The sequence below is a fragment of the Netta rufina genome (assembly GCF_964035555.1).
Source record: "Netta rufina genome assembly, chromosome: 3".
NCBI lineage: Eukaryota > Metazoa > Chordata > Aves > Anseriformes > Anatidae > Netta > Netta rufina.
In genome coordinates this window covers 40,754,473-40,779,741 of record NC_140125.1, presented here as the reverse complement: position 1 = coordinate 40,779,741, position 25,269 = coordinate 40,754,473, and the positions used below count along the sequence as shown (strand labels likewise).

The following is a 25,269-nucleotide window of genomic DNA, read 5'->3' as shown; positions in this document are numbered from 1 at the left end:
ACACAAGAGACCAAACATCGCTGGATTTCTATGGCACCGACATTTTTTTTGAAGAATGTGGTACTCTGACAGCACCAGTCTTCCCCCAGCACAGTAGCAATTCAGTACTAGATCCTAGTGACTGCCCAAACTGACCCAGAGATCACAGTAAAAGACCTGAGAATAAAAACACCTCTTGGTTCACACAGATGGAAATGAAAACCTCCTAGACTTATGCATAAGATCTTGTCAGCAACACTGACTTAAAAAGCACACCATCCTTTGGGCAGTTTCAGAACCAACCCCCCACTATTACTTTTCTACAAGGTCACTAAAAAGGCAGCAGTGGCTTTATACGTTACAGCCAGTGCATACCCTTGTTATGAAGGTTATAATCCTTTTGAAGATTGACAAAATGTTTCCACCTCCTAACACTTCATGAAGGACTCCAGTTTTGTGGCACACTGGTAGGGATACAGGTAGTTTGATGATGGTAATCCCCTCTGTCCTACACAGCTGCCGGACCGACATCTGCAGCAGGGCAGACTCAACCACAAACTGGGACGACCTTCTCTCTTACCCATCATCTGCCAAAACCCAGTTAAATTGGATGAACTCCTCTGATCCCAATCCAGCTAGTTGGCATCTTTCAGAAGATGCCAATTTTCCAAAATTACCAACATTCCTTTTTGGACAAGCAAAGTGACACCAACTTCTAAAAACACTGAAGGAATTATCAGATTTCCAAATAATTATTGTCAGTTAATATATATTAGAAACAAGCTGATAATCAGTGTGGAGAGGTACAGGTAAAGTTGGCAATAACAGCTCTAGAGAGACTTTACTCATTTCCTTATCGTGGGTTTCCCGTAAGGTCATGATTTGAAAGGGAAATAATAAGCTGGAAGAGATACATAAAAAATAATATCCCGCAAACACATACACAGACACACAACACCACACACTTTACAATGGGAATGTGTTCCAAGACAGATTGCCAACTAACAGAGGCAGACTAACAGAGCCGAACATATACAATATGCCTTTGTTGGAGGGTTGCTTGTGAAAAACAGGCAATAAAAATTGGTAACTTATTACCATGATAGCTTAAAAATCAAACACGCTGAACCGACTGCCATAAACCAAAGGAATGATGTATGAGGAATGAAGAAATTTCTGATTCCCAACTGATAGCGAGCTGTTCTCCAGAATGTTTTCAGAAGAATACAATATAAAACTTATCATGTCTTGCACAGCAAACTGACGTGAAGCCCGTGATGTAGCAGGAATGGCAAATCAAGAAGAACATAAATATGTAGGTAAGCAGCAAGTCTCTACATCTACAATATTACTGGTGCTCAGAGTTCTACTCTGCCGCAGATTTGCTCTGTGATTCTGGGTGAGTCACACGGATCTCTCTAGATATGTTTAGATAAAGATATTTGCTCTCAAAGCACTTTAATCTCCGGAGATGAAACATTATATGAAATGTAAATGTTGATATTTACAACTTGCAGTCTTCTAATGACTGTTGAAATTTGCATCCCATATTTATCATCTGAGAGAATCGACTCAAAAGCAGTCTTTATATGTAGTTTAACAACATGTCAACACTCAGCACAGCTCACTGCATTTTATCTGACTGTAAAGTACAACCAAGAAAACCAACAAAAGACACCATAAAAACATACTTGCAGAAGCGTTCCATGAATATTATTCTGTCGTATGCAAGGACTGGTAGAGTCTGGAAGCCCCCTCAGCAGTGACGTTACTGTGTGCGGCACTTCATTGACCATAACAAATGGAACAAGGGCCCGACCTGACATCTCACGGGAACGGTACACAGGAGAATGCCCACACCTAGAAAAAGAAATACATAGTTTTTGTCATCCAGATGCAATCCAATGCTGTGGCTAAAAACTTGAATGTTTGGATTAGGTTTGATTTTTTACAGGATAAAACAAAGGACAACCTAATGACACACTCATCACAAATCAAATGTAGTCCTTCTTCTCAGGAGTGAAAGACTATTTGCCCAGAAACAGAAGCCATACTAGAGCCGTGTTGAAAGCTTTTTGCCTTCATAAGTTTGTGTTTAGATAAATTCATAAATAAATAGACAGACAGACAGATACACTTATGCCACGAAGCAGGTATGAGCATGGTGCCATTACATTTTATTTGTTTATTTTACTTATTAAACAACAGTTCTAACATATCCTGAGTTTGATTTCAATGAAGTACACTCCGCGTTCTGAATCAGATGTTCCCCTCAGAACAACACAGTGTCTACAGGAATTTTAGGCCCTATCTCCCACTGACTCTTAAAATACATTTAAAGACAGGAAACAGGTTTACAAGTAACAGACACATAAGAAAACCTTTTTTATTACGTGTAATGACTATCTCAAAAATAAATAATTTTTATTTATTCAGAATGAACTGATAAGACTCAAAACTGCACATAAGACACAGACCGAAAAGGACTTTTTATCTTACGCTATTAACTTTTTTACTAGCTGTAGAGGTAGTAAATATACATATCATTAACTATTCAGCTATGCAGTTACAGTAATATTTTATCAGCTGTACACTACTTCAGTAGCATGTACACTGAGTTGAAGTGAAATCTTTTACAAACTGGAAGTCAGTTAGGGTTAGGCTTTCAAAGCTGGTAATTGGTGCACGTGTCAGCTTTTGTAACACAGCTACAGCTCAGCACAGCTCAGCCACTCACTCCCAGAACTCCCAGACAACCAAGAAAGTTATCACAGGGCTTGAAATCAATGTCCAAATAGCTTATATGATGTACAATGCACTGTGGCAGAAGTTGCGTTTTGATACTGCGTATGATGAGCCAGAGAGATGTCCTTCCTTCCTCCGACCCTCCCCATTTTTTCCTGAATTGCTTCTTACGTATTTTCAGCTGACAAAATCATGCCCTCTGCCAGGATAGGAAAACCACTTTTCAGGGCTCTCAAACAATGCCTGCAGGGTCACGCTTACTTATTTAAAAGTATTTACTTATTTAAAAAATTAAATTAGATTAAAAGACATTCTAAAGTTTCAAATACCTCTAGCAAATTTAAGTCAATACCCCAAGTAGCTGCTTGCTTTAGCTCACTTCAAAGAAATACAGAAAACAGTTTCCATCTTGAGCCAGCAACTGAATTAATAAGGGTTTTGAACAGAAGACACTAAATAGACCTAGTGTAATAGCCTAACAGTTCTGACAATTTAGTTCTGGTAGGCCACAATGCGCCTGAAACACACAAATATTGCGGTAAGGAAGTATGGAGCTATATGCTACCCTAAACTACACTCTGTGTCGGAAATTTTACCCTCATGGTATGGCAGCGTATTCTATCCTCTACCTCCCCATCTTTTCCCTTAGGGAAGATTTTTAGGAAGATCATCTTTGAAAAGGAAAAGCAAGGAGTAGGCTCTTCACAACAGGATGTGGAAGCGGAGCAGTCACAACCGGAGGCTCTTCCATATGGAAAAGCTTTAATCCTGTATTGACATGATGCAAGAAGCCAGCTTAGCCCTCAGCAAAAACAAATTCAGTCTTTTTAAACAAAAACATTTTAATTCTACTGTATGTTGAAAGTAAACCTGAGAAGTGATTTGTCTCCAACCATTCCTTTATTTGTGCCACACCACGGTTCCTCAACCCAGCCCTCCCCGCATACAGATGCTCTTTCCAAACACGAGCGACGTTGTTGTTGCACTGTGTGTCCAGCTCTCAATTAGCTGTAACTGTATACTCAAGAATGTTCTTTATTTTGTTTGTGACCTTTCACAAATTATTTTTTCCCAAGGAATCTGACATCCCTTCAGAATGAACAGTGGAAAATGGGGAAAATGCCAGGCTTTCCTCTAACTTGTGCAAGGGTGCTTTCCAAAACAGCGTGATTCAGAGGGAGGTTTGTCCTTGAACACAATGCAACAAATTAGAATGGAGCTGTGTGGTATTTTTTTCTTACTGGTAAAAAATGAGAGTTGAGAACAACTTCTAAATAACCTGATTTAAACTTGGCTTTCTTGAAAAAAAAAATAAAAATATTTACCACAGACATTATACATGTACGGACATACACTATTTTACATATTAAATTTTACTCCAGATTGTTATTTTATCAAACTTAGTACAGACATAGAAGTGACTGCTATATATTCACTATAAAGGAAATAATTTCCCATTAAGGGTAAAACTGAAGGTTAAAATTAAGAGTAAAGCTCCCCAAATTCCAGCTTCACAAGAGGGAATGGTTGGAGACTGCCACCTCAGCATTCATACTGAATGTATGTCAGGCAAAAGCTTAAGGCAAAACTACAGACAAGTCTAATATTCACTTTTCTTCATGCCCCAAACTGCTGTTCTCTAAAAAATAACTTCAGCAGGTGAGTGCTCCCCCACCTCGACCCCACAAAGAAGCCAAACTGGGGCCCTCAGATCAGGTTCTGCTTTGCACTTTGAGGATCCTCAGTCAGGAGGCAGTGTCCTCCTCCTCTTCCTCCTCCTCCTCCTCCTCCCTCCCCTGGGCAAACCCCCGGTGCCCAGCAGGTGGAGAGCTGGCCCAGGACGCAGCAGTCCCGGTTCTGCAACTTTCTGAGCCTGAGGAAAATGCAAACCCGCAGCTTCTGCTTGCCTGAAGGGCTGCCCAGCCACCAGCCTGCCGTCGTGCTCTGCACCTGCTGCACCCCAACGCAAACCCCAACTTCTCACGCCGTTCCTGGCTACACTGGTTGCAGTACAGACACTTAACTTAAAAAATTCATGGAAAGCCTCCAAGAGCACTCCTAGGAAGGAACAAGAGCGTCACAAAGCTTAAGAACAACAAAGTATATGCTTCACATGAACACCTATGGGCACACAAGGAAGACATTTCATACTGACAAACAGCTTCTCAAACCTGAGCAAGGTTCCTACTTCTGCTGTTTCTTTTCCCATTTCCCTTCTAATACTCAAAGAAAGCTGTTTTGTTTCATACCCCAACAAACACCACAGATAACCAACAAACACCACAGATAAGATTTAAGAACACGCCTTTTCACACGCACATGCCAGATATCATGGCAGGCCACCATTGGTCACCTATCCCTGAACTTCTGGATACCCTGAAGGCACTCGATGTGTGTGTGCTTCTCCCATGTTCTGGAGGCACTTGGCTTCATTCCTCAATCATGTAAGAAGTTTGACAGAAGAATGTCAAAACAAACACTGTTTTTTCCACATAGCCTGTAACAGCACCCTAAGTTAAGAGTAGGCAGGTCTGCTGTTTGCCAGATGCCATGTGGATATCATCTCTTACCTGTAATTACAACTAATCTGGACCAATTCTGAAAAAGTGAGAGGAAGAATGAGTAAATAAAACAGCTGGGTAACACAAGACAAATCCAGCCCAACGCAGCCACGTTTTGCTGCTGGCTACAGCAGCCTGCAAGGCAGCCACACACCGTAACACAGAGCGGTGTCACCACCGTGGCAGCTGCCCGGCCCGGTGCTGGCAGAGGGGAACAGCAGCCCCAGCCCAGGCTACAACCCCGCAACCAAACCTGTGCCTGGACACCTGCCCTTAGCGTCCCTGCAGGCCAAGCAGCAGCAGCAGAGCCTTGCACCCCTCTGGGCAACGTGTGTGTGCATGCGTACCTCTGTTTGAATCTTACTTGCTTTGATTTGAGGAACAAGTGGGGAAAACAAGAAGTGTTTTCTGTAGGCGACCTTCTTTACATGCAGCTCATGTGTAAGTAAACTCTCAAATCTAAGTAACGCCTAAAACGTTGTCTTTGTTAGAACACACAACACATCAGCACAACACATTTTATTATATCTCAAAGTAGCAAGAAGCAAAGAAAACTTGCAAAATCCTTATGGGATACACTTGTATTGAATGCTCAGGGCTATTAACCACCGCTGAAGTAGCAGGCCATGTTAAATTCGGCACCGTTTATCTAGGTGCACGAGGTATTGGATGTAAACATGTTTACTTCAAACAGTTCATGATCAAGAACAAAAAGTCAATAAATCTGAACAGCTTTCACTTTGTGTAACTGTAGATTCAGTGTATTTCCACTGCTCCGCTCCAGCGTTAACACTTAGATCTTGAACAAAGCTGCTGACTGACATAATTTATATGAGCAATTCTCATAAGGCACACAAGGATTCTGCACTCCTCTGCACACATCAAAGTATCTAATTTATTACTCCAGCTATGAACAACACAACACTAGTGGTAAATAAAAATATCTTCACGTTGCTTTTTTAAAAAAGAACTGCAGGTGTTTCCTATGTGATTCTTTTTCTCCCTTCCTTATTACTCCCTCTCAACAGACCTTGTGTTACCCAAACCAACACACTAAGGATTACCTTTTATATGAATGTCACAGAAACAAATGAATTGAAAACATTTTAAAAATTGTAACTGTAGCTGAAAGTGATACATCAATTACAGTAAGTAATACCTACAGTTGTTAGAACAAGGCTTAGCCAGGAGAAAAACAACTATTAACAGGTTTACTGGATAACACCACACAGTGATCTATGTACCACTCATTACTTCACAAGTTATTAGTACTATAGATAATTATTCCTACAGACAATATCACAGCATTGTATGCTCATTCTCAGTTGAAATACATTCACGTACACCGCCTTCACAGTATGTTGGACGAGGCAATCAGGAACAGCAGCCATGAAAACAGGATGGGAACAAAAGGAGAGCAGACTGGACACATTCCAGTGGAAGGGAACATCCTGCAGAAGGGGTCTGCGACCTTGCCAATCAAACCAGGTACCCTACCAGTTTCACTGAAAGGGTCCCAAAATATTAAATTTAGCAACTTCTAAATGCGGTATAACAAGTCCCCGAGCAAAGACAGGTGCAAAGATAGCATTTAAAAAAAAAAAAAAAAAAAAAGACAACACCATGCTTCCATGCAATTAATGTATCTTGGACTTCTGTTTTCAGGACAAATCGGTATGACTGTCCCCATTCATTAATGGGAGAGCAATCTTTCCTGGAATATAAACAGTAACCTGCTATACACGTACCTGAAGTTTCTTTTATTTATGGATTTGCTTGTTTTGTGATTCTGTTTTAAGGAAACACGCTTATTTTCTATTTTGTCACACTTCTGTTGTTCCCTTGCAATTAAAATATGAAAAGCACTTAATTTTTAAAGCTTATTTCCCTGTGGAAACCTGTATCTTAGTTGGCCTAAAGACAAGTTTTTGTTCTTTATTCTGAAATTAAGAAAAACACAACAAAACAAAACATACAAAAAAACACCTCAATAGAATAACTGGAGTTTTGACACAGTATGTCAATATATACCTGACAAGCAGAAAAACATCATAAAAAGTATTAAGAGTTTGTTGTAGATTATAGATCTACAATCAACACATGTATGTAGTCCAGAAAATGTTTGAACCCAACCATAGACAGACACAGATCAAGTTTAATTTCAGGTTATTTATATAGTACTAAATCTCTACGCTCTTATCAATTCCCTTTAAAGTGAAGTTAATGGTTGCCCAAATTTCTGTTCTCCTTATACACTGTGTTAAGTATTTTATTCTTCCAACTTGGGCAATCAAGATAACACCTTATAGTTTTGTACAGGCAATGCTTCCCAGCAAGTACTTAATGAATCAGAGTAGCTGTAGATACTGCAGAAACTATGTAGGCAAAACACACAGACTTATTTGTGAAGGCTCCCCACAAGTTATGCCAGGAGTTGTTTTTCCACATGCTTCCAAAAGCCTTCTGGGAAGAAACCGTGCACATTTCTCTCCTTGTCACCAAGACCTAGGTTATTGTAAAAAATGGCCAACTGATAACAAGCTGAATCAACAACAGAAACCTAAATTGCTGTCATTCAGCCAGCCAATAAACTGGGATCTCTAACATGGATGGGTAGGAACCCTGTTACTTATACTGCATGCAAACTTTGGAGCAACAGAAACATGCTCACTTCAAATTGAGATTTGCTATAAAACATGCTGAAACTATTCAAATGGCACTTCTTTCTTGCATTCCCATCAAGGAATCTCAAATAATATCATCAGGTAGCTAACTTCAGTCTAGGTTTAACTATTTGTTGAAATGAAACCACGTGAGGTTACAGCCTCCTCCATTCAAAATTCTATTCCAAATTTGTTAGTTTGAGAAAAGCTACTATGATGTTTAAGAAAAGCAGATTAATGGAAAGAAACACACAACACTTAATACCAAAATAGCTGGGGGTAGTGGGGAAAAAAACAACGACAAAAAAAAAATATGACCGTATCATTATTTGAACTATGAAAGGCAAGTTGAATGCATAAAGCAAATTTCAGCACCTTGTGATTATTTTTAAAGTTTCAACTGACTGCAAACAAGAATTTAATGAGCAATTTTGAAAACTTTTTATCAGACCTATGAAAGTAACAAAAGGATCTGGGTTCTGAAAGACTTTTTCCTTCCAGCCGTACCACCGAAAGTCACTAACCGACTTCCATAAAGCTTTCCCAATATTGAACTCAAACTTCTCAAACTCAGGACTGGTCTTTTTAAATAATACTGACCTTTTTCCCCTTATTACCATCACATTGTTTTCCTTCCATGACATACCTACTTTCCTCTGCATAGTTGCATAGTGTGCGTTAATTCTCTCCATTTACTGTTCCTTCCTGCAAATACTTTTGCAAATCAGGCTAAATGTTACTATTTGGCTACATATCTTGACCATACAGTTTTGACCATATCATTTTTTGGCCTAATTTTCACCAGCAAAGTACTTAATCACTGACTATTTTTAACTATATAAATGAATAACACAATTACTTAACCTGACCAATTTTGTTTTGACAGCTGAGAGCCCCATTGTATTTTTCACTGGCTCATGTTTTAAGTAGCACATATGAAGTTCTAACCCTTGCTCACTGACATTGGACCTTTTCAGGAGTCTGCAATACTGGAGAAAGATATTTTCACTACCAGTGCTCACGACCACACGCCACCATTTATTTCCCCCCAAAAAATGACAGCTTCCTACATTTTGTGAATACTTCTTAAATTGCTTCAGACGATAATCTGCCAATGAGCAGCAGACGGATGAAAACTAAAAACTGGAATAAGGAATCAGCAATGAATACCTAGAAGCAGCAGTATTTCCTGTTGGCACCATTTGAATGGGAAAAGAACATCTGCCCACAATTTAAAAGAAAAGGCTGCGAATTACAGCAAAAAAACATGCAAGTTCTACGTTGACTTTTGGTTGATGAGAAGGTCTCGAGCAGCATACTGCTGATCAAGTATTTCATCGTCTTCCCTATCACTGCAGTCTGAAGTGAACAAATGCCAAGCTATTTACCATTTGTTATTTAAAGATTCTAAAACAAAAATAAACAGTCTGAAAACCTGCTCATTAATAAATACTCAAGGCAAACCATAAGTAGAGATCAGTAGCAAACAATATGCGACTAGGATTACACAGAGAGAAAGCTCTAACCAGAACCTGAAGAATTCCAAGTGCAGTCCCAACTCCCAAGACAGGAAATACACTAAGAAGGGAAATGCATTTCTCTCATAATCCACTACTACGCCCAAGTTCCATCACAGATGTCAGATATTTCTCTCTTACACTTCTGTCCAAAGTAGCTGGATAGGGTCAGAGAGAAGAGGAGAAGAAAAAAAAATAAAATGAAGTGTATGTGCACATATGCGTGCATGACAGGGGACTTGACCAAGTCAGCTTTCTCTAACAGAAGACATTTCATTTCCACATTCCTAATAAGTGCCTCCACTTTAGGCCTGAAGGAACTTCTGTGACTTCAAAAAAAAAAAAAAAAAAAAAAAAGCTTTTCACAAAAAAAATCAAGATTAGTTTCACTATATAGGTTTAGTTCCAGAAAACACTACAAAACAATGAGAATGTAAAAAAACAATGCATGTTTTAGAGGTGTGTTTTGTCCAATTTTCTGTATGCCTATGTCAGCAGATGTATTTTAGGAACCTTACCTATATTCAAAAGAGCATCTGCCCCTGTCATACACTGGGCAGGGCATCTCCACAAGGACAGGGCATTCCAAGGGGTCAACACCCTTGCTCTGACTATCACAGGTATTCCAAGTCAGAAATTATTTTAGACAATTACAATGCTAAGCAGTTACACTGACCAGACAACACATTGAAAAGAAAAAAAAAAAAAAAAAAAAGATGAAAAAAGCAAAGACCAAGAAGATGTGCATTTGATATGGAAACCCAAGAAGATGCTTTTACAAACAATTGTAATTAAGAGCAGCTATTTCAATACAACAAAGCTGCAACAAACACATGTAGCTCTTTTCATCTGATACGAAAAGGCATTCCCACAGAAGTACTTTGCTTATCAGACCACTGATAATATTCCCAGTTGTACAGTAAAGATAGTTGAAAACCAGCAAGTTTTAACATTAATTCTCCTATTGGTGCCACACCATATATACTAAAATAAAAGAAAGTGAGGAGAAAGGCAGAAGGAGCACACTAACATAACCATTCAGCTATCTTGCCTGACCACTTAGCCAACGGATCCTAGTGTTCAGCCTAGAGAGAGTCAGGTAACTGCTTTCAAGTCAGACAGAAGATGATGTACTACTTTCGCATGCACAATTGTACATGTGTGAAACAAATGAAAACTGGGGACCCTGCAGTTAGCCAGATATATAACCAGTATTTTTAACAAAAAGTAAGTGAATGATTTCAATCAGTCATAGAATCGTAGAATACCTCACAAGGATCATCAAGTCCAACTCCTGATCAATCAAGCTCTTCCCAAACAAACTGAGGACGCTTTATTATTAGATCTCCCTAACTCCCTCACTCCCCCTTTTTTGTGATTTTTATTCAGTGTTAAGTCTTACAATTAATTCCAAGTCTCATACACACTTTTGGTTTTACATTTGAAGTTTGTTGCCTTTTTACTCCGTCAAGTCCCAGGCACAATTCCCATACAGCCTATACAGGTTTTGTCACAGGGCTTTACCAAAACAACCAGATGCCTGACAGACCAGATAAAATTCAACAGAAATTACTTAAACACAACACAGAGCAATAAAAGTAACCAGCATAAATCAATGACAGTTAACTTTTTCAAAGGAGCAAACCACATGCCCAAATGCAAGTAACATCATTGACCAGTAAATATTTATAATCACAACACCTCCTAGAATAGTAATAGTTCTATACTTGGGTCTTTTTCTTTAAGATATTTCCTTAAGAATTGAGTTCTCACAAATTTATAAATTAAGACAACTCTGATTCCTAGGGAGCGTCTGAATTCATGTTTTGACACTCTACTTTCTAAGAAGCTATAATAAAAGGGGATTAATCTCAATTAACTGTTTTTCAAAGTGCCTAAAATGCACAAATAGATGATTTACCATATTACTACACAAAGGTTAAAACAGCAAGATCATAATTTTATGTATGCATCTTTACACAATTGAATTTATTTTTCAAAAGCAAAAGGCAAACTACTGCAACAGTATTTCTTCCTTATCTGTGGTGAAGTAAATGAAGCAATGAAAACTGAAAGGAATATGCAAAGAATTTATGAACAGAAGTAGAAAAAGAATTGACACAGAAAAGAACAAGCAAAGCTGCATCAGAATGACCTCTTTTATCTTAGGAAAAAAAAAAATAAAAATCGAAGAACCAGAGATACATCAGTCAATGGTAAAAGACAGTGTAATAATGTAAGTATATAAAATCCTCTTAGCATTTGAAAGCCATATTTGGGCAGTTTAATATAGTATTATTTAACATCTTTAGGTTGCTTCATTACATGGGAAAGATCTTAAACACTTCACTAATCAGAAAACTGCTGAAAACGGCCCTTTGTACTGCATTCAAGCAGAGCATAACTGAAAGGCTATTCTTATATTTCAAGCAAATATTTGCCAAGATAAACTGATTCCCTTTGGCCAATAAGAACTGAAAAAGAAAATTAGTGATAAAAGATCAAAATTCAAGTTCTTATTTCTATTAGAGAATAGTATTTTGAATAACAGCATTTTTTAAATACTGGTATCTGACAACACTTAATCTCTGAACAGCATTTTGTACAGGACAAATATATAACCTGTACTTTGCTCACTGAACCACTCAGACTTCACTGAATGAGTACAATCTTTTATAAAAGAAACTCCCATTTTGCATTGAAATTGTAAGAAAAATCTTCTATATCCTGCTTATTAGCCTGGATTGGCATCTGTTAAGAAATCATTTAACCAGAAGTCAACACAACTTCAGGCATTTATCCACTGAATAAAACCTAGAGTACTACATGGTATGTATGGACTGAAGACTTATGTGGAATCGTGACCCCTAAGATTTTTTTAATCATTATTATTGTATTTTGCTTTTCCTTCCAAGTTTGAAAAATTTGAGCCAGCACTGTGTTCACAGCTGATGCACTCATCTCCTGTCCTTCTCAAACTTATCTTTTAGGAGAGACTTATGGAAACAGGGCGAAAAGCTTTTTCTTCTTTATATGCAATTTTGCTTTCTGTGCATCCTAGTATCATTTTAACTCTAAGTGTGACAGTAATTATCCTTGCCTATTAATGACAAGCTCACAGGAGTAGTACAAAGTTAAAAAATAAAAATAAATAAATACCAATTAGGTCTGGTGGATGGAGGGGGTAAGAGAACAATAAACGGCTTTCCACTATCATCTATCCCTGGTCCCTGATTAAAGACAGTATGAAGGGATTTTTGAAAGCAATTCCTCTGTTTTACAGAAAGATGCAAATTATAGATTTTTCCACAAGAAAGATGTGTCTGTTTCATAACTACTTTAATTTCATGGAAAGATGTTCACACTTCTATTTAAATTTTTCTCAGAGTTTCTTCAATGACTTGCAACAACATATACCTAGAAGTAATACTGCCTTGAAATTTATTTGACAAAATTTTACAGGCCAAATTCCACCAAAATAAATAAATAAATAAATAAATAAATAAATAAATAAATAAATAAATATGATTTTGTTCGAGGGAACAACAGACAAACCCAAGGAGGCTGTGTTTTGTTTTTAACACAAAACAAACCAAACAACCACCTTATACTGAGTTTAAGATTTTAAAGCTAGTGGGTTTTTTAACTGCTTAAATGATTTCGAAGTCATGCTCCTAAAAAGGACTAGACTTCAATTACTGAAAGTATCCAAGTCAATATAGCAATATCCATTTACTCCTTCAGATGATTCAGTCCAGAACATTTAACACTAAACAAACACATTGGCAATGCTACGGTACAAGAGGGCATAAGGTAACTCAAATTTGGATCATTCAGAAGAGATTACAGGTTTTTGAAAGGGGCTAGGGGAGGAGAAAGGGAGGTTATGTTTCTTTTTCATACTTAAAACATTACCTCCCGATTACCTCCCCTGTTAATCAAAAACATTCTGTACATTCCTTCATCTTAGAAAGTAATCAGTAAAGCAGACCTATCTAGCTCTTAAAAAAGAAAAAAAAAAAAAAAAAGCTGGAGGTAATAAGTTGTGAATCATAGTGGTTGTTCCCTTCCAAATAAAACATCTGCATGGGGGAAGGGAAAAACATAGATTTTAATAAAACTGCAGAAAGGCAATCAAATGCCCTAGTTCAACAGGGAGTAGCAAGCATGTGCATGGAGATTGAGATTTGTCCTTGTAGCATTTAATCCTACTCATATTGTGCAATTCACCTCAGCACGGTCAGAGCAACCACAACTCCACTCCCACTGGATGGAAAATTCCACTCAGGCTTAAGAGAGACTGTTCAAAAGCCTAATTACCAATCTTCCTCCTAAGCCCCATTTTGCTTGGCGAACTGCTCACTTGCTTGCAAACTAAGTATTCTGCTCATCCTCTCAGAGCAACAAATGAATGCCATTTGAGGGTTGAGCCCTGGAAAGAGTCTGAAAATCAGTGATGAGTTAAAGCCACCCTTCCTCTCTCCCTACCACGTAAGCAGGATCTATCCTTGACAGTGTCACAGCAAGAAAAAACTAAAAAACTCACAATAAATTGTAGCAATTAGATGTTATAATTGCAATAGGCTACCGTGTAATTATATGTATACATAGATGTTATATAATACAATTCCGTATTGAGCAATTCGAAGCACATGTTAATACATACAATTTAATGTCTCAATGAACGTGGCCTTTGGCATCAGGCCGTCTCTTTGATCCCAAGTGACTACTTCACAGCCATCTTCATTACTGCCTTCCAAAGAACAGCCAAGTGACTAGGAAAAAATATTTTAGTTCATCTGCTCCTGTAGAAAGGAAATTCACAAGCAGAATAGAAGGGAAAACATCAAGGTATTTATCTTTCCCAGGTAAATCCCTGGTATTCACTCCAGCTAATGCAGAGTGAACTGAAGATAATCATGGTATTCACAGAAGAAAGGCAGAAGAGCTGTACATGGAAATGCAGTCACTAATATCGCATCGAGCTATCTCCTAAACGCATTCTACTGCCATGCAAATCCCAAAGTATTGTCCCCTGGCAACCATAAAAAATGCCAACGTTTTGCTACATAACCCAAGAGAAACCCATGTGTGTACACTCAAATACAATTTGCTGTCTGTAATATATATGTATTTTATTTTGGGCTTATACCAGAATCCAGAGTGCTTACTGCCACATTCAGAGGAAAGCAAACGGAAAAAAACATCCTTTTGTACCACACCACTCCTCTTTAGGAACACAGTCACTAATAGTAGTTAAAGGAGGGTAAGCGCAATGTCTTAAATGTTTCAGGTTCTTCTTGCAAAGGTTTTCTTAGGTTTTTCTCCCCACATCTTCTGGAAGGATTTAAATAACCACAAAAAGTAATTGTGACTACTGTCAAAGACTTTCTTTGCTGGTGGTGTACAGACCTTGCTAAAAGTAGTAGGTAATACAAAAAACAAAACCCCAAAGATGTAACCAGAAGATTATCAAAGGTAAATCTATTACTGACGTGGGAAACTATGCCTAAACATTCTACTGGAAAATAAACATAAGCTTTCTCTGGTGTAGTAACAAAGGCAAAAAGACAACGTTAGTTAATGAACATAACCAACAAATACAGCTTTAAATGTTTGTCCAAGAAGCATTTCAGATTTTAATGTGGCAAGAAAAAAAAAGAAAAAAAAAACTTTTAAATGGCTAAACAGTGCATTTAAAAACGCTTAAGGAGTTTTTACTTAAAAAAAAAAATTAAAAAAAAATTATTCTTGAGAATTCCAGATAAACATCATAAGAAGCAAGAGATACATCACATTTACAGTGAAGAATAAGCAGGCTGTTATTTTTTTTTTTAAACTTAAATCTATCAGAAGATCTTAGGGTAGAAATGACTTTATCTCCAAAGGAACAAGATCCGGCACAGAACTTTCTCAGCCTACTGCTCTGAAGCTTTCACAAATATAGCAAGACTTCCTCTCAAATAGCAATTATGCTTATTTTCCCTCACCCACCACAGCCCTGTCCCCTTATCAGGCATCCCATCCCACACCAGCATCATACAGAAAAGCAAAAATATCTGTTGAGTCTTTCAATATGACCACCATATAAATGAAAGTTACACTGTATAAAGCTGGTGAAGTCATCTTAGAAATATATTAGATATAGGATAAGTCCACCTCTATGCAGCTATGTAAGTACATACAAATAGGTGGATATGGAGCTAGGTATGCACATGCACGCACCTACAAAAAATATTAGTGAGTTTATAAACTACTGACTATTTATGAGTTACCAACAACCATTTTGCGGGACTGAAAAATACCATCAAGAGTTTAGCAATGCAAGATTTGTTTTACAAAGCCAGTCAAGCTCATCAGTTTACATCTACCCCCTCTCTGGCAGTAATCAAGTTTTTGCAGATGAAAATTTATGAACAAGTCACACAATGGCTTGCATGAGCTGAAATTCTTTCCATTCCCCTCAAACGAGACTTAATAAGAAATGAAAATACAACCAATCAATACCAGTGTTTTTCCTTTAAGAACGCTTAAAGCTGAAGAGAAGCTTTAAAAAGGCATTTCATTAAAAAAGCAAACACACCCGGAGATTCTACAAAGAACTCCCATTATATGAAAAACTACCAGAGAACTACCTTACCTGATAATAAATGGTACAAATGGTGCCATGCTGAGTGCTGAGTAAGTGCCATCCATTGGAGATGGATACAGCTTTCCCAGGATTAAAAGCAAAAGGAACAAACTTGGATGGATTTTCAGCTCTTCAGCTTCACTAAAGAAAAAAGTAGGAAGAAGCATTTGGTGAAGTAAGTATCATCCTTCATGCTGGTCTTGAGACTCTTCCACACGCACAGTACTCTTCAACACTTCTGGTTCAAGAAGATGCACTAGGCAGACCATGGCAAGATGCGCAAACTTTGCTAGGATCAAACATGGCATCAGATCTAGGGCACCATTGAGGACTCAACTATGAAAGCAACTTAAGGCTGTGCTGCCTTTCCTATCCCACATTGTCCCAAGCCTCCTTTATCTGTAACAATGGCGAGCTGCCCTTGCTTTGAATTAGCATTAAACACCAGAACAGGTATTGTTTCTCCAAGAGCTGAGCAACTGAGAAAGCTGAGTTACAAAAAGATGGTTTGGAACAACAACAAAAAAAGAGTCTCTCTCATTTGAGAAAGAAACGTGCATTTGGCAAATGGCTGGCTGGATTAAAGAACAGCTCTTGTCATCAAGAGCAAGTGGCTACTATTCATGCTGTAAAAACAACCAGAAATCCAAATAAAAAAATCAACAACTCCTTATGTAGTTAATGAAGAAAAAAAAAAAAGCAAGCTTTAATTTGCACTGAAAAAAGCATTTAAGGACAGTATCTCAGGCAACAGCTTTCTATCTTTTTCAGTGTAAAGACTTCCAAAATTTTCTAGCAATGACACTGTCAACCTTCAAGCTGTCAGGTAAAGCAGACTGCTGCACAGGATACATGCACTAGAGCAGGGACTGCACAACATGCAATGACTGTCAAAACAACTTCTTCCCAACTATTCACCACAGGCCCATTAAACAGACAGCTGAAGCTCTCCTCTAAATCAGCCGCTGAACTTCCACAGTTTATACCATAACATTTTAAGAAAAAACAAAGGCAGTACTGGTTTACTTTAAAAGTTCATGAACCTGGGAGTATTAACATCAGCATCATCCCTTAACTGTGTCATCTGCATTGATCAAACTGGAGCTCTCAGCCACCATTTGTGGACTCAGTAAAAAAAAGATCAAGGACCTTCCACAAAGTCAGTGTGTCACAGTCTAGAAAGCGGTCATTTTGGGTCACACTAGGCCTATGACCTTCTATCATTTAAACATATTAGAAAGTCTCATTAAAAGTGAGACAGTTGAACAAACAGTTTCTGTCCTGCCCTGAAAAATATGCCTTCTTTAATACCTGATCCTAGGAATGCAGCAACTATAGGGAGGAATAAAAGCTGCTACTAATGACTCAATAGTACTTCTTATTCCAGAGCCTCACTGTAACGTGCAAGTTGTAGGAAAATGGCTTAGAAAAGCACTAAAAGAACTACATAACTTCAAGAACACTGATGAAAATAGCAGCATTATGGTATATGTGACAACTCAGTTTAAACTTTACATTGCACTTTATTATTGTAAAGCTTTCAGAGATATCATCTTACCTGTTTGAAGTGTTGGCTACAACCTCCAACTGCTTGAGAAGGAAAGGATAAAGACTTGGAAATCGAGAGAAAAACTCCCTTCCTGTCATTCTGCAGAAGGGAATGAAGAAGAGTTACAGTTAGCATTCTGCAGTAATTAGTTACACTCAAAATACCGGTTTACTTAGTAGATTTCTGATGCTACGGTGAACTCAGAACCAGAAGAACCATGCACTCACAATGAACTGCTTTCAAACAAGACACAATGTTTTCATAAAAATAAGAGACAATACATCATCGTTTATCCAATTCCAGTAACTCTGCCTGTATGTGTGCATGCTAGCACTTCGTCTGCTGAGCTGTTCAGGCCTTTCAGGAAAAAAATAAATAAATAAATAAATAAATAAAAGGAGTTTAGCCCGTTTAGCCCCTTAATCATGCTAAAAAGAAAAGACACAGCATCTTACATTCTGGCACCATTTTCACAACATACTGGTTGATCAAGAGAAGACTGCATTTGCTTTAGTATACAACTCACGTACCAAACAGCTAACAAAGTGTATGCAATACATTCACTAATAGTCGGTCGTATTTTACTGATACTGAGAAGTATTTCAGAATAATAATTCCACGTGTAAAACACAGCAGCAGCCGTGGCTGACCTTCCATTAGCTCCCTTCACAGTGCTGCCTCCAGCACGTGGCAAGGGTGATGCTTCCAGGCCACAGGCTGCCTCGCACAGCCATAACCACCACATTCAAAACAGAACAAAGCACCGATACCTATCAGCTCACTACTAGCCAGAACTAGTAAGTCAGCAGAGTTCAAGCCACAACTGCAAGTCAACCCAAGATAAAAAGAGTGAGGAGAAGTCTTCTGCTTTTGTTTGCTTTATAGCCTTCTGACCAGACAGAGGACAACATCATGGTTTGTAGGAAGACATCTAGCATCTTCTAAGCAGGAACGACTGATAGGTTAGGGAAGTTCTAATTAGATGGATGTGCTATGCAGATGAAACAGAGTTCCTTCAAAAACAAATAAATAAAAGGCCAACAAAATTTACAACAAAAAAGCCAGCTACAGAGTTTACTTGCCGCGCGATCAGCTAGGATAATTAAGTGCGTTTTAGCATGACACCAATGCAAGGCTTTAAACTAGCAAACAGATCCAGGTCTACAAAACAACATGGTAAGATGGCAAGACTAAATGTTTGTAAAAATAAGCACAAAAAAACAAAAGTAAATCAGCACGTGACAATTATCAGCAAAGCTTCTTCCGGCACTCAGGCTTACCCACAGGCCACAAAATAAATACAGTGAAAAAATTGCCAGATGGAAACAAATGCTCAAACAAAGAGGTACATACAGGAAGCTTCCTCTAGGCACGTACGAGCAGTACACTGAAATGCTGCAACTAAAAGCATGACCAAGGAGTCTGCAATAGCTATTGGGACTACAAAAAAAAAATAATAAATCAGTTAAAAATGTGGATGAAAACATTCTGACTGTGAATGAACTTAGACTGAAGTACTAATGAGGATGGTTTAACACACCAGTACTGGTAATCGGTGGTTATTTAAACAGAAAACACACATGCACTTTCTTCTCACACACAATGTCTGCCAGCCACCAAATTCTCCTAATGTCCCACAGGCAGATTTCAAAACTTTACTTCTCCAGCTCATCTTCAAAACACCTTCAAGTTTTCCATACATACATGTATGTTACGTAGCAAGCTGAAGACAAAAAAAGAGCCAAACAGCACAAAGCAAGAGCTACATAAAAATATGAAATCAAAAAGCTCATGGCATTACATGTAAAAGCTCAGTAAGATGTAAAATGTTAAAAACTCTGCATTAAAAAAAAAAAAAAGTCAATAAAAAGATGCTTTAACATCTCCACCTCTTGTGCTATTCAGTGCATCAGGCAAAAGCAGAAAGTAGGCTAAGTTTCCTATGGAAAGTAGGGCCCCTGGTCAGAGGCTTAAGAGAAGACTGCATGCAAGGAACATCTCATGCAGCAACTATTTTTGAACAGCCTCGTTTTCTGTATGTTAACAATTCAGTAACCAAATTTGAATCAATACTACATATGGAACTGAATATTCTTACAAAGGCAGCCCTAAAATTCTTTGTCATTAGTGTAGTTTCATGAACCTTTTTGACAGGGAAAGCAAACAGATACTGCATTGGGTAACTTACATAACCTCTCCCTGTTCCACAAGTTACATGAGGGGAGAAGATAGTCTAATCAAAACCATTAATCAGTAGGTATCTGCAGAAAAGATGCCCAAAGGCATTTTCAGGAAAAAAAAAAAAGAAAAAAAGAGAGAGACAACTGCCTATGAGCAGCCTGAATGTCCAGCAATCGTTTCAAGATCATCTTGTTTCAGAGAGGAAACAAGAAAGACTCCGGGTTAGCAGAAATGCTACAGAATGACAAGGCTTTGTGAAAAACACAGTGCTGACTGGAGTGTGAATCCAGTGCCTGGGAATGTCAAGGCGGGGAGGTTTGTAATGAAGAATCAACAGAAAGCAAACCACCTAGAGTGAGTAAAACACAGAGGTATTTAGTTGTCTCATTTTTGATTGCTGACCGTGCTTGCTGTTCCTGGAAACGTGCACGCGTTATTAGGCACGCACAAGTGACTGTATACAGTAACTGAGAGTGAACAACAACAGAAAATGCAATGGCTCAGATGGTCAAAAATGTCCGTGACACCGAGCCACCTATTTTCTGTTTCGTCAAAAGCATGTTGCTTTGAAAAGTGAACACCAGCACTTTAAGGTTTGGCTCATGCATGTTGGTGATATAAACAGACCCGTGCATGTGTACACACGCACAGATACGAGCTAGATTTCGCAAGTAATAACTTATCTCCTTTTAAAGATACAGATAAGTACTTGATACACCCATTTGTAAAGGAGTATACCAACCAAATCTCGACTGAAACAAATCACAAAATCAGTTAGTGGTTCTCATGGAACAAACGTTGTCCTCCTTTTCTAAATTATATCTGACAGAATGATAGATTTAAGTTGTAAGTACAGAAAACTATTCATTCTTTCCGTTAGTCACAAACACAGTTCAAAAATATTTTTGATGTTATAACCACCCATAGTTAAATCCTTAAGATCAATAGCTTGCAGATTACAAGACTTTAAAGCTACCCTCCCTAAAACATGTTTATAAGAGAATTATGAACAGCCTTAAGACACTAATATGTCTCTCAAGTCCAGCTGAAATCATTTTACATGGCATCAGAGCTCATCTTTGATGGTATCATAAACTCTCTAATAGTATTTTCATTTTTCCTAATAGTAACCCAAAAGTAGCACAATTTCACAATTTCAAATGGGATTACTGAGATCTAAACAATGGATTGGTGGAAGGTTATTTACTGAAATAGGAAGCAGTGTAATGAAACAGGAAGATTATCAGTGTGCTGACAATGCTTACAATAAATCCCCGCTCCCCAGAGTAAAATGTCATCCAAGCACACAGTTAAAACAGTGGTTAAAATCAAAAATCCCAGAGATAAATAATGGAAGGACTCTTATCTTCCTAAAATAACTTGTAAAAAATCATTTGTAAAACCACGTAAATACAAAATACTTTTGTATGTAAGTAGGAAGGAATATGCAACACCTATGCCTCAGATTCTTCACTTTAATAAGGTGAATACTTGGTCACGTGCAAGCAATTCAGCAGAAAGGGCAGGTAAGAATTTAGAGCACCATCCCAAAGAATCAAGTTGCACTTACCATTCCTAACTATGAGCCAAACTAACTCTTTCTCACCTTCGTCTGATCCAGAGTCTACTCAGGAGGGAAAGATGATGAGGATGACAGCAATAAAGGAGTTTCAGAGTACATAGTGTTCACATAAATTGGCAAAAAGTTACTTTGAAGGCATGGGATGCAACAAAGGACAGAATCTGATTCCTAGCAGAAGCATTTGGATCATAACAGTGAGTCACAGCTAAATTAACCAAAATCAACTACTAGCTCTAGTAGTAAAATTTAAAACAGAAGATATAACTGAAAACAGATTGCAAATCTATAAAAACTTTAGGGAAAAGTCCATTTTAAACCATAAACAAGAGTATAATTTACAGCTTTGCTACTGCTTCATAGGAAAATTTTTTAAAAATATGTTTTTTTCCTAGACTAGAAGCCTTTATTATATTCTTGATTGTCATTAGCTGTTCTATTCAATTGCCCCTGGACTTTTATGTGTATATACACTTTTCTTTTTTTTTTTTTTTTTTTTTTTTTCCCTTTTATGACTTTTCAGAGTAGAATCTTGGGTGGCTTGCAGTAAGATAAAAATAATGTATGTGCAAGTTTCCATCTCATCTCCTTTGCTTATGAAGACAATCATAAGCATATCATCAGACTTCCAGAACCCAATTCGTAAACGCCATGAAAAACCACACAGTGACCAGAGATGTCACGTTATTTGTCTGAGTAGCGACTTAACGCTGTATAGTGCAAAGGTTGGTATCTGCATGTATATACGTAGTGTCTTTCTAATTAAGTGTTCTATCTTTATCCACAATAAGCGTGTGAATTATTAAACTGCATTTCAAAACCATTTGAGAATAAAAATGTGGATGGTGCAATGTTCTTTTTCTAAGCTGTGCTGTACACTTAAGGGAATACTCTAGATTAAAGTTCTGCTGTGACACTGGGGCATACATATCATTTTACTGTGACATGTGTCAGAGATTACCTGCTTCTGTTCTTTCAGTGATTTTTCTGAAGAACTAAAGGCTCTATAACCTTGTGTCCTGCTTTTAGTAAGTGACATGTTAAAGAACATTTGCAGTAAATCTGTTCATATTCATTTTAGCAGTGCTGAGATTTAGAGACTACAAATCTTCTTAGGGCAGCAAGGGTCTTTGGTGTTCATTTTGAATTAAAATGTTGCTAATGTCTTGTTCTTTATCATTTATCAAGAAAGTAGATCCACTGGAATATATAAAAAAAATTATTCCCTATTGACAGACATTTAGTTCAGAATAAACAAAATAAAGAAATAGAAAGCATTTTCTTCAACTATATAGGAACACCAAGAAAGAATGGATGACATTATTTTATAACAGGGTTATGGCAAAGAACAACGCCTGTTCAGCTATACATGCTCTAAGAGTTAAATGAAGTGTTTGCTCCCTAAGTATCACTGAAGAACCTGACAGCTTCATTTCATGACAGGACAACTGAAGGTTATAATGCACGGAAAACAGAAGTTATCCTAAATGAAGGAGAAGCAAAATTCAAGAATTTACCACAACCAACTTAAAGGATAACCTCTATGGTGAATTTTAAAACAAGACAGAATAGTATTACACAACAGGGAAAGCAAATATATAACATTTTAAGTTATTTCCAAGTGCTGGTGGGAAGAATGATTCAGGAAGCTACATACCTTTATTCTGGCCTCAAGAATATACAGGAATTTATGGAAAATATAAACTTGAACAGATAAGGAAATAAGATAAAGGAGAATGAAATGCAACATGCAGAAATGTTCATAACTAAATTGTGTCAACTTGACCCATACCTTACCAGATAATCATTTTCCTAGACAACGGAAATGAAGAGATTCTGTAATACATGTCTCCTGAATGTTATACCAACAAATGAAATGCTTGAAATCTGCAAACATGTTATTCAAAATTTGCTTAAAAGGAGAAAGTGTGAAAGCTCCAGCAGCTCTGAGCAGAGATTCAGTTCTCACATCCTTCCTTCACAGTTAAAAAAACAAACAAAACAAAACAAAAAGGAAACAGCAAGAAGTAGCCTGAGGAAAAATTTACATAACATTGACATAATATTTCCATGAGGTCCACAGTGGAGTTACAGCTTTGGTTTAACAGATTAAACTCTAGGTATCACCTATACAAGTGACAGTAAAATATATGACACACTGCAGCTAGGGTAAGCTATTAGATAAAAAAGTTAGAGAAGGAACAGGGATTAAAAGAGACCCAGAAGAACATGTTTGAAGCTGGACCTAATCTATTGTAGGGACCCATAGTGTTAATTGAAGACCACAGTAAGAGAAATAAGGCAGTGCCAATGAAAATCCATCAATGAAACAAAATTCTGTCCGTAGAGAGGGAAAATTAAAACACTACAAAACAAAAAAACTTAGGTATCTTTGAGGACTGGAACCATAAAAACACAGGAAATTAATGGAAGACAGAAAGATTGCATGTATGAGGTGTATGAGGACTAATTAAAAATGTGTTTCAACTTGGACCTCATCAGCTGGAAACAGCAAAAGGATCCAAGCTTGTACCACTTGGTATCTCAGATCCCTCATCAAGAAGAGGAAAAAAACGGGAAAGAGTGATTCTGTAACATATCAGTTGTGATCCAGTCAGCATGGACATGGAAATACTAATGCCACACTGCAACAGTCAAGTGGGATGTACTTGAATGCATCACAACTAATTTCCAGCTAGGCGAGATTCTTTAAAAAGCTGCTCGCATGACCAAGGGAATAGAAAACAAATTTTTGAGAGGAGATTTAAAGACCTCAGCTTGTTTTGTCTGGCAAAATTAACATAGAAGGAATATATGACTGACATCCACAAATACCTCAAGGGAAGCATCAGGAGAGAAAATAATTATTTAAAATAAAGGACAATGCTGGCATAAGAACAAATGAGTATTAAATGGCCATGAATAAATATAGGCTGCAAGTTAAGTTTCCAATGATCAAAGCAGCAGGATTCTTGAGAAGTCTTGCTTGAGAAGAGGGCATTCCCGGAGTCTTCCCGCAGGAATAGTGGGAAAAAGCAAATTGTTTCTCAGGTGAGAGCTGATCAGTTCATTAAAGAAACAGTATAGCAAGCCTGGTTATTAGAAGAATTCAGTCAATGCTCCCACAAGACCCTTACTGCCACGTGTTCCTATGATTTTGTGCCATGCTGATCCACATGGAAATTCCAATCCCTGCTTAAACATGCAGTTCAAACGGTGCCCAGTCGTTTTCTCATATCCTACCCTTCCTGTCATCAGTCAGACTAAGACAATATGCAAGCAGATTCCAAAACGCACACATGCACACTGGAAGAGCACGGAAACATTTCTCAAACTTCTTTAGAGAAGTTTCAGGTACACAGTATTTTAACTTGCTTGTATTTTACTCCTTCCTTTTTTAAAGGAAATTGAAGTCTGCAGTGTGTTTCTCAACAGTCAAACAGGTGGCTCACACCTCCTTAAAACATCAAAACCAAAAAAGCCTCCAAAAGAATTGCACTAGCATGTTTCACTCGAGGAAAGGAGAGAGCAGAACCTTAAATTTATCCCAACATGACTGCATTATGATCAGCCAAGGAGGTAGTCCACAAATTCCAGGCCAAGCACTAGAAATGGAGTTTGGGAAGGGAGTGTACGTGCCATTGAAAAGAATCCAAAGCTGCCAGGTTTCAGAGTCTCACGTCCATTAAAAAAAAAATAAAAAATAAAACAACAGAGAAACCCACCTAAAGAAACTCATCTGTAAATGCAGAGAGCATCCAAGAGTCGGATGAGTACTCAAGTAGATGAAACTGAAGCAGATTTGTTACAATTGATAAAACAATTCTTTTAATTTTAAAACCACTTCTGGAATCTGTTTCTTTG

The 25,269-nt window shown here is 37.7% G+C and overlaps 1 protein-coding gene across 2 annotated transcripts in view; it reads right to left on the bottom strand.

Annotated features, from left to right (window-relative positions):
* The window catches only part of THADA (THADA armadillo repeat containing), a 161,304-nt gene that overhangs the window by 89,049 nt on the left and 46,986 nt on the right, over positions 1 to 25,269 (bottom strand). For both annotated transcript variants that reach the window (XM_084285393.1, XM_084285394.1), the window contains exons 27-29: positions 17,655 to 17,744; positions 16,106 to 16,237; positions 1,671 to 1,839 (exon numbers count right to left, since the gene is read on the bottom strand). In XM_084285393.1, coding sequence (XP_084141519.1) covers positions 1,671 to 1,839; positions 16,106 to 16,237; positions 17,655 to 17,744 — 391 coding nt within the window. The remainder of the gene's footprint in view (positions 1 to 1,670; positions 1,840 to 16,105; positions 16,238 to 17,654; positions 17,745 to 25,269) is intronic.